The 12938-nt window shown below is 42.3% G+C and overlaps 1 protein-coding gene across 6 annotated transcripts in view; it reads left to right on the forward strand.

Moving 5' to 3' along the window:
- The first annotated feature begins 1186 nt into the window (after positions 1–1186).
- The window catches only part of EDA (ectodysplasin A), a 332253-nt gene continuing 320501 nt past the window's right edge, over positions 1187–12938 (forward strand). For all 6 annotated transcript variants that reach the window (XM_005657815.4, XM_005657816.4, XM_085007362.1 and 3 more), the window contains exon 1: positions 1187–1782. In XM_005657815.4, coding sequence (XP_005657872.1) covers positions 1387–1782 — 396 coding nt within the window. In that variant the 5' untranslated portion in view covers positions 1187–1386. The remainder of the gene's footprint in view (positions 1783–12938) is intronic.

Consider the following 12938-nt stretch of genomic DNA (forward strand, 5'->3'; position numbering starts at 1 on the left):
TCATCCTTCATTTCAAGGTCTATTGTTCTGGCATTTGCCACTTTTTTTGTTTGTTTTTTTTGTTCTGAACCCTTTTCTTATCGGATGCAGCTGTTGAAGATGCTGCAGTTGCAGCAGTGTACATCTGGAACATTTGGCTGACTTGTTGAACTTCCCCAGGGACTACTCTAGGGAGAGGAGGAGAGGGGTGGAGAGGCCAGAACAGTTGCCTGCAAATAGAGATGCCAATACTGTCTGGCTATTCTGGGACCACCCTTGTAAAAATCCACCTCGCTCTGGCCCTCGATTTCCCCATTTGCTCACTGAAGGCACTTGTTCTCCACTCAAAATTCCTGCTGCCATGGAAGAAGAGAAATTATACTGGCTGTGGATTCTCTCATACAGCACTTTCTACATTGTAAAGTGATCAATACGTTGAATTAATGAATATACTAAGAAATCCTAGGGGACTGTTTTACCCTGAGTGAGGCAGCATCATTTCAGTTCCACCCAGCACAGATTGACATCTTTGTCACTTTTAGATTGAGGCCCCAGACTCACTCCAGGAGTGGGACTGCCTCAGTCCCACCCTATTCTCACTCCCTTTGGCTCTCAGGCTCCTGGGTCTCCTCTTCTTTTGGCACGCCATTGGATTGCAAACACAGCAGGCAGGGTTTCATTCCAAATCCAGAACTGTTTTAATTAGTTTAACGTCTGTTAAACGCTTTGAAGATTGAAAGCAACAGATAAGTACTGGATGATGTTATTAACAACTGCAGTTAATTGCTAACATTTTTATTAATACTAGTTTCCGCCTCCTTTTTTTTTTTTTCTTCTTTCTTTCCAAGGTTCCCCAATTCTTCTCAGCCTCCCCCTCCTTCCCTCCTCCTCCCCCTTTCCCCCCTACTGGCGCTCAAGGGTTAAATTGGGGCGGAGTCCAGAGATGAATGACAGAGGGAGTCGCCAACTGGAACGGGGCAAGTGAGAAGATCTGGGTGGAGCCGTTGGGCAAAGGAGAAACCACACGCCCCCAGACCCCGCCCCGCGGCTGGAGGCCCCGGGTGGAACGGCAGGGGGCGGGGCGCCGAGGCTTGGCGGGCCCGGTGGTTGGGCGTCCCGGCAGCCGCTTGAGGCACGGGGCGGGGTCGACAGCGACCTCCTCCCTCATTCCCTCGGCGGGCCGAGCCGCCCCTCTCCCCTGCCCCTCCTCCTCCCTTTCCCACCCCTCGGAGTGGAGCTGCACATGCGGCTGCTCCTTGCTCGGTCCCGCCCAGCCTCCGTCGCGCAGGAACGGGTCCCTACAGCCCCCAGCCGATGGCAGGACAGTAGCCGCCTGTCAGGGGTCGTGAAGGGCTGAGGCAGACGCGGCGGCTCCCGGGCCTCAGAGAGTGGGTGTCTCCGGAGGCCATGGGCTACCCCGAGGTGGAGCGCAGGGACCCCCTGCCCGCGGCAGCGCCGCGGGAGCGCGGGAGCCAGCGCTGCGGCTGTCGCGGGGCCCCTGCCCGGGCGGGCGAAGGGAACAGCTGCCGGCTCTTCCTGGGTTTCTTTGGCCTCTCGCTGGCCCTCCACCTGCTGACGTTGTGCTGCTACCTAGAGTTGCGCTCCGAGTTACGGCGGGAACGGGGCGCCGAGTCCCGCCTCGGCGGCCCCAGTGCCCCTGGCACCTCCGGCACCCTGAGCAGCCCCAGTGGCCTCGACCCCAATGGTCCCATCACCCGCCACTTAAAGCAGCCGTCCCCGCAGCAGCAGTTGCTGGAACCGGGAGAAACCACGCTTCCCCCAGACGCCCAAGACGGGCACCAGGTGAGTTACTCCGGACGGGCAAGGGGCCCGGGGGAATTCTGCCACCTTGAGCCGAGTTCGACGGCTGGACCAGGGAGGGGCGGGCGAGCCGGGGAGAGGTCCCCTCGGGGCAGGTTGTCCTTGGTCCGTGGCCCAGCTCGCGCCGACTGTCTCAGGACCCCTTGACTTGGGAACTCTGGCCGGCGCCCGCCGCCCCCGGCTCCGACTGCCTGGGGAAAACTTGGCGGCGCTCCCGGCCGGGCGGCGGCGCGGAGGTACAGGCGCTGCCCCCCTGGCGAACTAACGGCAGCAGCCTGGCCCTTCAGCTCCCGGTGAGATTCTCCGCCCGCGGTGCTTGTTTTTTCGTGTCCGGAGCTGATGCCAGCACTAGCAGGCTCTCGTTTGGAGTTGGAGCTGTAAACAGCTGTAATAACTGCTCCACACCCTTTGAAACAACTTTGAACAGTGTTTTCGGCGCGGGGTCCTGGTGCGCTGACCAGATCGTGGGCTTGTTCGCACTTACCTGCAATTTGAGACGGATAGTCCTCGGTGTTCTAGTGAGGATCAGCGCCCCTGAGGAATTCTGGTAGAAATATGCCGTCTTGCTAGACAACTTCTGAACAGCAATTTAAAAAAATCTTTGGAAATAAAACTCACCCTTTGCATGCCGGTTCTGACTCTTTTGGGAAGTGGAGCGGGGAGGGTTGGTGTGAAGTTGTCTTCACGCCTGCTAGCTTGAAAGCAGGAGTCTACTGATGGAATAATGACTTAAGAGTAGTCTCTCAAGAACAGTTTTGTGTTTTTTGTTTGGTTGGTTTTTGTTTGTATTTTTACAATCTTTATGGTGTTTGAGCCCTTGTCAGAAAACTAATAGCTTTGGTGTCCGTTTTCTACTTTTTCTAGCTCTTTATTTAAGTAAATTTAGTGCACTTAAAATAAGTATTCTCTTGACTGCCATATTTTGTCTCATGTAAAACTTAAAAGAGAAGCAGCCAGGAACCCTTTTGAGGTGGTTAAAGAATAATAATTTGTTCCTCTTGGGGAAGAGGGCAAGTTGTGCAAATAAATTTCGTGAGGTGAGGGACCCAGGCCCTCTATATTTATTACCACATCCAGAGTCTTTGTCATACTTGGTAAACATTATTTGTCTTACTCTGAACACCCATCCAAAGCTGGTGTCACATTCATAATAATATTGTAATGTTAGGACTGACACAGTTCCTACACTTTGCTTTTTTTTTTTTAACCTTTCCAACATGTGGAAGTTCCTGGGCCAGGAATCAAATCCACACCACAGCAGAGACCCAAGCCTCTGTAGTGACACAACGTTGGATCCTTAACCTGCTGCGCCACAAGAGAACTCCTACATTTTGCATTATAAAGTTGTCCTGAGCCTTAAAATGTCTTCTGAGCACACTTCAACTTATATAACAGCTTATCAAAGAAGAGAATCAGTAGACATGCTTCTTATGCTTGAAACTTTAAACACTGTAGTTAATGATAATTAACCAGGCTTCTGGTTCCCTTTATCCACCCCCCCCCCCCAACAATGCCCAGTAGAAATACTTAGCAGCTGAGCATTGATATTCTGTGAAAAGATGAAGTAATTGAACTTCCTTAGTCAAATGGTGGCCAAGGCTTTTTGGCATTCAGAATGGACAGACTCATGTTTGTAGGCTGAGGATTAACAGGAGCTATATTCCGTGGTGGCATGAAAACAGGGCCTATAATGGCATTTAGTTGCCTTTCCTTTGCGTGGCACTTCAAATAGTTCTGTCTAGGCTTAAATACAGTTCCCTATCTTCTGTCCTTTATTCTTTTGGTTTTAATCTTTTTTAGGAGTAAAGCAAACATGTCGACCCTTTACATTTGCTGGCCTCAATCGAAGTCAGTTTTTTAGAGTTTATGAGGGGCCATGAGTGCATTTTGTTTATTCCCCCTTGGTTCCTCAAGGGGGAAGTGATTTGTCCAAGGTCATACAAATATGATCAAAATTAGAGTGGAAGTTGGTCTCTTGGCAGTATCTATTTCCCTATAATACACTATTTCCTGGAGGCTTTTGTGAGGTAGCTAGGTAGAGCTTCACTGTAGAATTTTTACAAAGTAGAGGGCTCAGATCTGCCCTCTCATTTTCTTCTACTCTACCTACATTTTGGCCAGACTACATTTACCCATGTATTTCTTATTCTTCCTGAACTTCACTTTCAGAAGAATTAGAGTATGCTTTGAAGGAATTTTAATCCAAATTCAACTTCAGTTTATCTTGGGGATATTACTTTTAGTATACCAAGAAAAAAAAAAGAAAGGAAATGTTGATTGGCTATTAGAGTTAAATTGATACTGCTACATCTTGGGTAAAATTTCCAGTGCCCTGGTGCACCCTCTGCTGGCTTTGCAAGGGCATTTAATTGCAGTATCTGCTGATAGTCAAGATTCTAAGTTGTGCCGACAGAATCTGATTCATAAATAAGGAAGTAAACAGCCTTGTGGGAATTGGCCACATAGGTCATATTTTTATATTTTAATTTTCAACACAAACAGCTGCTATTACAGCAACTCTTAGATGGAGAGGAAGAAAGATAAAAATATACACCCTTCAATGGGCAGAATATTTAGGTTTCTCACCAGTTTATCTGCAAGGAGTGAAGGCAAGCTGATGAGAATAAATTGCAGGAAGATCTCATGAGACCAAGTGGGCAGAACAGTCAGAGGCACTTCATTGTATAAGGTCAAGCAAATCTATCCATAGTTATGAGATGATGGGCTCAGTTATGACTCAAGAAAGGGATCTAGAAGTCATTGAAGATGTATGTATGTCATCACGCAATTTAAAAAACTTTTAAAACAGGAGTTCCCGTCGTGGTGCAACAGAAACAAACCCGACTAGGAACCATGAGGTTGCGGGTTCAATCCCTGGCCTTGCTCAGTGGGTTAAGGATCTGGCGTTGCCGTGAGCTGTGGTGTAGGCTGGTGGCTGTAGCTCCGATTCGACTCCTAGCCTAGGAACCTCCATAAGCCACGGGTGCAGCCCTAAAAAGACAAAAAACAGAAGTCAAAAACAAAACCAAAAAATCCTTTAAAACAGAATGCAGAAGGAAATCAGGGCAGTCAGGATGCATAGCAGAGGGATCAGCAAATTTCTCCTAGGGAATTATTAGAAAAGCCTCCCCAGTGGGGACACAGTTGCTCATGATAAAAAAAAAAAATGAAAGGGTTACTTTGGACCTCTTGAAATCATATCTGCCGCCTTCAGCTGGAGTGGCTGAGTATCTGTAGTTTTATGTGGATACTCATGGGAGATGATCTCAGAAGCTAAATACATCTCATCAGTCTCTGAATTAGACAATACACAATATTACTGTTAAAGGAAAAGAATTAAAAATCACTGTTTATCAATCTGTGAAGAAGTGGCTGAGTTGAATGTGGTCCTCAAAGCCAAGAATATGGTGGACATTACCAGGAAGGATGTTGAAAACATGACACAATACAACTTTTATCTTTACCATGTAAAAGACCAAAAGTGGATTTGCATTCACAATCATACAGGTAATTCTGGTGGCTGCTCCTCAAGAAAAAGTTAACAACTGATAAAAATCCCTAGGAACCCAATTAAATTCATCAAAAGGTTAGAGGGATTTTCTAGTTATTTTTTCAGTCTAGAGAGAGAGAGAGAGAGGTTGAAAGAGGGATATGATCAAAGTCTACCAAGCCATGAGAGAGATGAGTAAGGTTAATATACTGATGTAATTTAACAATCTATTTCAGTAAGTAGAAAGCCTGTTATGAGCTAGCCACTGTATTATGTATTAGGTATCTTTTAATGGTTGAAAGATTTTTTTTTTTTTTTTTGTGGGAAAGGCAAATAAAGGTAGTATCTCTTTCAAATGAGTTCTCCAAGAAATACTCTAACTGAAACTCTAAGTTAAACCTTAGAGCGTGTTTAGAAAAATATGCATGTGTAGATTTGTAATGGTTTATTGGGGACTGTTGGTGATATTTGTAGTATGTTCCTAATTATTTGAGGTGATGTCATAGAGGTCAACCTTAATTTTCTACAAAACATCTCTTGGTTTAACTAGATAGGACATAGTGTATCTAGATTTGACCTTAATTATTAAGGCTGGTTGATCAAGAAAATGACTGGGAATCATTAAATCCAAGAATTTTTTAGGAGAGTGGGATCCAGATAAAATCATTTTCTATAGGTTTAAATCTAGACTTTTCAGTGTGACATTCAAGGCTTTTGATCAACTGGCTTTACTCTATTATACCTACCCCATTTTCTCTCTCACTAACTCTGCTCTGCCGCCCACCCACCATATCCTATCTTGGGATAATCCTCCAGTTGTTATTGCTATTACTGTGTTTAATAAATCTTGTGTCTTTATATTAGAGCTCCTCATAAATCCGCTTTTTTGTCTTTTTCCACAATACCTGACACAGTGCTGGTTATAATTAGGGTAAGTAAAATACTTGTTGACTTGAATATTATTTGTGGCCTTTGGAGATGTTCGTGTAAAACAAAGACATTTGTAACAAGCATGTTTTCCTCACATCTTGCTAAGCCTGTGAATTATCAGCTATGCTTATGTGAGTAAATAATTCAATGACAATGTTGCATTGGTTTCCAGAAACATTAGATAGTGAAATGGAAAAAAAGCTCTAAATATGTTACCTCTAAGATGGTGCAGAAAGTTTTCTGTAATATATTGTTTGATGATGTATTTTAACGGCCAAATCATGTTTGTTTGTTTGTTTGTTTGTTTTATTTTATTTTTATGGCTGTACCCATGGCATATGGAAGTTCCTGGGCTAGGGGTTGAAATAGAGCTGCAGCTGCAGGCCTACACCACAGCCATAGCAACATGGGATCCGAGCCACATCTGCAACCTATGCCACAGCTTGTGGCAATGGCAGAACCTTAACCCACTGAGTGAGGCCAGGGATTGAACCTGTATCCTCACGGACACTATGTCCGGTTCTTAACAACCCACTGAGCCACAATGGGAACTCCTTGTTTGATGTTTTGTTTTGTTTGCATTTAAGTCTCATCTTTCTCTTTCTCTCTTAGATCTTGTGAAAAATAATTTGCAATTTATCTGTGAGTATCTTATAGAGAATATCTCTATACTAGAGAACTTTAAAAGTCATTTAATCCCCAAGAACATTACGAAAAGAAACCATTTGCCTTGCCTGTAAGGTGGCCCTCGGAGGACTATCTTTATCTGACTAATTTATAAATACTCATCACTTAGCTCTTCATTTTTCTTTTGTTTTTCCCACTTTTCTATCAAAATATAATATACATGGAGTTCCCGTCGTGGCGCAGTGGTTAACGAATCCGCCTAGGAACCATGAGGTTGCGGGTTCGATCCCTGCCCTTGCTCAGTGGGTTAACGATCCGGCGTTGCCGTGAGCTGTGGTGTAGGTTGCAGACACGGCTCGGATCCCGCGTTGCTGTGGCTCTGGCGTAGGCCGGTGGCTACAGCTCCGATTCAACCCCTAGCCTGGGAACCTCCATATGCCGCGGGAGCGGCCCAAGAAATAGCAACAATAACAACAACAACAACAACAACAAAAAGACAAAAGACAAAAAAAATATATATATATATAACATACATACATACATACAAAGGAGGTCACAAATCATAATTGGACAATTCGATGCCTTACTGTAAGGTATTACCAGGACCCAGGTCAAGAAATAGAAGTAGCACCTTAAAACCCCCACATCATAGATGGTTTTGCTCATTTTTCACTTGATGTAAATTATATAAATGAAATAAATGAAATCAAACTATATATTCGATGGGGGTGTTTTTTTTTTGCTTGATGTTATGTTTGTGATACCTAGCATGTTGCATGTAGCTGCAGTTTTTTATTTGTATTTTTGTATATTATTCCCTTATTTGAATGTATCATAGTTTATTCATTCTGATAATTAGAATGTTTGTATTGGTTATTGTTTGGGGTTATTATAAATAATGATACTATGAATGCTGTTATACATGTCTTTCGGTTATAGGTCCTTGAATTTCTTTCTCTTTTTTCTTTTTTTTTGGCTGTGCCATGGCATGTGGAAATTCTTGGGCCAGGGATTGAACCTGCACCACAGCAGTGACAATGCTGGATCCTTAACTGCTAGGCCACCAGGGAACTCCCTATGCTTGAATTTCTGTTGGGTACATACCCAGGATTGCAGTTTCTGGGTCATAGGAAATGTATATGTTGAGAATGACAGCTTTTTTTCAGTGATTGTACCAATTTATATTCCCACTGCCAATGTATGATAATTCTAGTTGTTCTATATCCTTGTTATTACTTGGTATTATCACTGTTTTAAATTAGAGCCATTCCATTCCATTGGGTGGGTTTGTAGTAATAGCACATTATGATTATTACTGACATTTACCAGACTAATGAAGTTGTCCTCCTTTTCATATGTTTATTGCCTATTTGGTTATCTCCTTTGAAGTGTCTGTATAGGTATTTTGCACATTTTTATTGGGTTGTTTGTTCTTATAGATTTGTATATAAGGAATTCTGTATATACTCTGGCTATGAACTACTTTTGTATTTCTTATATTACAGATCCTTCCCAAATCTCTTTATGGTATGCTTCGATGAACAAAAATTTTTAATTTTCATGTGTCTAGTTTTTCAGTATTTTCCTTAATGGCTAGTATTTTTTTGTGTTCCATTTAAGAAGTATTTCCTACCTTGAGATCATGTAGATAGTTTCCTATATTATCATTTAGAAAGTTTATGTTTTTGCCATTCACATTTAGATCTACAATATACCTGAAATTTTTTTGTGTGTATTGTGAGATATAGGGTTCAAGCTTCATCTTTTTCATATAGATATTCAACGGATCCAGTGCCATTTATTATAGGGAATGTATTTTTCCCCATTTTTCTACAGTCATAAATTCTCTGTTATAAATCAAGTGTCTGCATATATGTGAAATTGCTTCTGATTGTTCTGTTCTATTAGTCTATTTGTCATTGTACCAATACTATAGTCTTAACTACTGGACTTTATAATAAGCTCTTGATATCTGATAAAGTGAATCCTTCTACCTTGTTCCTCTTCTTTAAAGATATCTTGGATGTTCTTGGCCCTTTGCCTTTCTATATATGTTTTAGAATCAGCTTGTCACATCTGACGAAAAAAAAAACTCTTAAGAGAATGATATCACATCATCAAGATGGTGGATTAGGAAGCCCTGGACCCTCTTTTCCCTCACAGACACCAATTCAGCAACAATTCATGGACAAATTCCCTTTGTGAGAAGTCCAGGAACTAACTGAAAGGCTCCTGTACCCAGGGTGAACATGAAACCAGATTCACAGAAGCCAGCAGGGAGATTTGAGATACCCTTTCATCAGAGTCCCTGACACCAGCACAACACTGTATGTTAAGGAAGAGAACCTCTAGCTCCCAGCTTCTCTTGGGTGGGAAAGGGGTTGATTCACACATCTGGCACCCCAAGTTTTCTGAGGAATGGTTTCTGTCTTGCCATTCTTGGATGGATCTTCCTAGGGGAGAACAGAGATGGTGGCTTGGGCTGGTAGACACCATAGATCTTTCCTCCTCCTGAGCACAGAGCAAGAAAACAAAAGAATCTTAGCTCTCAACATCCCCCTGGGGAAGGAAAGCATTTATCTATCTGTACATCAAGTGCTCCAGCTTTGCTAGGGCTTCCCAGAGAACTGGCATGTGACTTGCCAATCTAGGAGCTCTAAGGGATCTAGCATATTCTAGCTGCCTGGGGGAGAACAGAGACAATGGTTAGGACTGGTAGATGCCATATATCCTCCCCCTTGCTCAGGAAAGAGTGAGTGGATGAAACATCTCAGCTTTTAGCTTTTTAAAAAAATTTAAATTGTATGTTTATTACATATAAGTGAGCTTTACCTTCTGAGGTAGTTATTGGCTTTTTCTTTTTTCTTTTTTTGGCCATGCTTGTGTAGCATGCAGAATTTCCCAGGTCGGGGATCAAACCCATGCCACAGCAGTGACAATGCCAGATTTTTAACCACTAGGCCACCAGGGAACTCCCCAGCTTTCAGCTTATTCCTGGAGATGGAAGAGTAGATTTGGCATTGAATGCCAAAATTTCTTTGGACTGCCTAAAGAACTGGCATCTGTCTTGCCAGGCTTGGAGCTCTGATGTGTCCAACATAGTCCAGCCACCTGGAGAAGAATGGAGATGGCATTTTGGACTGGTAAATGCCATAGCTCCTCCCCCTCAGCACAGAGCGAGTAGAAAGAAACCAAGGCTCCTTGCTTCTCCCTGGGGAAGGAAAGAGTTGGTAGAGACCCTCAGAATCTCTGACCAGGCTAATTGGTGGAGGTCTTCTCCTGTACAAGGTCAGTCTGTGAACATTGCTTTGTGTAATGTGCAGACACCAACATAGAGAGTAAAGGAAAACAAAGAATCAGCAAAGATATTTCAAACAAAGGAACACATTAACTCTCCAGAAACTGACCCTAATGAAACAGTTATAATATTTACCTGGCAGAGGATTCAAAATAACTGTTACAAAGATGCTCACCAAAATCAAGAGAACAATGCATGAACAGTGTGAGAATTTCAACAAAGAGAAAATATTTTAAAACTATGCAGCAAATCATGGAGCTAAAGAATACAATAGCCAAAACTGAAAAACTCATGAGAGGGATGCAACAGCAGACTAGAAAAAGCAAGAGAAAGTATCAGTGAATTAGGGTCATTGGAAATAATTCAGTCAGAGGAACAAAAAGAAAAAAGAGTGAAGAAGCTTAAGGGACTTATGGGACACCATCAAGTGGACCAGTAGGGGTAGTAGGGGAATCTCAAAGGAGAAGAGAGAGAAAACTAGAAAGCTTATTCAAAAAAATAATGGCTTGGAGTTCCTGTCATGGCTCAGCAGAAATGAATCTGAATAGTATCCATGAGGACACAGGTTTGATCCCTGGCCTCACTCAGTGGTTAAGTATCTGGCGTTGCTTGAGCTGTGGTGTAGGTCACAGATGTGGCTTGGATCTGTCATTGCTGTGGTGGTGTAGGCCATCAGTTACAGCTCCGATTTGACCCCTATTTTGGGAACCTCCATATGCCATGGGTGTGGCCCTAAAAAGACAAAAAAAAAAAAAAAAAAAAAAAGGCTGAAAACATTCCAAATGGGCAACTAGATTCAAGGACACTAAATAAATAAACTCAGAAATCAACACTAAGACATATAATTAAATTGTCAAAAGCTAAAGAGAAAAATTTGAAAGTAGCAAGAGAAAAGCAGCTTGTCATATATAAGGGAACCCCCAAAAGACTATCAGGAAATTTTTCAATAGAAACCTTGCAGGCCAGAAGGGAGTGGGTTGATATATTCAAAGTGCTGAAATAAAAATGAAAACCTTGCCAACCAAGAATACTGTATCTGTCAAAGCAGTCCTTCAAAAATAAGGACAGATAAAGACATTCCTAGACAAATAAAAGCTGAGGAAGTTTTTCACCACTAGACCAGCCTTACATGAAATGCCAAAGGGAGTATATCAACTTGAAATGGAGGGATATTAAACAACTACATTTGGAGTTCCCATTGTGGCACAGTGGAAACGAATGTGACTAGGAACCATGAGGTTGCAGGTTTGATCCTTGGCCTCACTCAGTGGGTTAAGGATCTGGCTTTGCTGTGAGCTGTGGTGTAGGCCAGCAGCTATAGTTCCGATGAGACCCCTAGCCTGGGAACCTCCATATGCTGTGGGTGCAGCCCTGAAAAGCCAAAAAAAGCCAAACAAAAGCAAAAACACAACTACATTTTAGCATAAGAAGGAATGAAACATCTTGGTAAAGATAGATATATAGATACAGAATACTGTTTTTGTAATGGTAGTAGATAAATCACTTTTATTTCTAGCTTAAAAGTTATATGACAAAAGCATTAAAAAAACTATAAAAATACGCTAAAAGATGCACAATATGAGTAAATGTAAAATGTGACAAAAATAACAAGGTGTGTATGGGGAAAAAGCTAGACTGTAGAGTTTTTGTAGGTAATTTAACATGAGTTCTTAGCTTGAAATAGACTGTTATGTTTTATGTAAGTCCCAAGGTAGCCACAGAGAATACCTATAGAAGTTATGCAAAAGAGAAAGAAAAGAATCAAAGCTTATCAATACAAAAAAATCAACAATCCATAAAGGAGGAAAGCAAGAGAGGAAATACAAAAGAATCTCAAGAGTAACAGTAAACAGCTAACAGAATGGCCATAGTAAATCCTTCCCTATCAATAACTTCTTTAAATGTGAATAGGTAAAACTTCCTCAATCAAAGATGTGGGGTAGCTAAAAAGCTCAAAGCAAGACCCAAGTACATACTTTTTACAAGAAACTCACTTTTTAAAATTTTTGGGTTTTTTCTTTTTAGGGCCACACATGTGGCATATGGAAGTTGCCAGGCTAGGGGTTGAATTGGAGCTGTAGCCACAGGCCTGCACCACAGCCCCAGCAATGCTACTAGATCCAAGCTGCCTCTGCGACCTACACCACAGCTCATGGCAATACCAGATTCTTAACCCACTGAGGGAGGCCAGGGATCGAACCTGTGTCCTCATGGATGCTAGTCACATTCTTTTCTGCTGAGCCATGATGGGTCTTTCCTACAAGAAACTCACTTAGATTTAAGGATACAGATAGGCTGAAAGTGAAAGAATGGAAAAAGATAGTCTATGCAAATGGTATGCAAAAGAGATCAGGGGTGGCTATACTTATATCAGACAAAATAAACTTTAAATCCAGAACTGTCAGGCAAGTAGTTCCTGTTGTGGCTCAGTGGGTTAAGGACCTGACATAGTATCTATGAGGATGCAGGTTCGATCCTTGGCCTCACATAGTGGGTTAAGGATACAGCATTGCTGCAAGCTGCAGTGTAGGTCAAAGATGTAGCTCAGATCGGTGCTGCTGTGACTGTGGCATAAGCCTGTAGGTACAGCTACAATTTGACCTCTAATCTGGGATTTTTCATATGCCACAGGTGTGGCCATAAAAAGAAAAAAAAACTTTCAGATGAGACAGAGAAGGACATTATATAATGATAAAAATGTCAATCTAACAGAAAGATATAACAGTTATATATGCACCAATATCAGATAACCTAAATATATACAATTATATACAAAACTTTAATACTTCACTT

The sequence above is a fragment of the Sus scrofa genome, chromosome X (assembly GCF_054392235.1).
Source record: "Sus scrofa isolate SSC_HxYL_T2T_F1_AM1 chromosome X, Sscrofa_HxYL_maternal_Yorkshire_Landrace_v2.0, whole genome shotgun sequence".
Lineage (NCBI taxonomy): Eukaryota > Metazoa > Chordata > Mammalia > Artiodactyla > Suidae > Sus > Sus scrofa.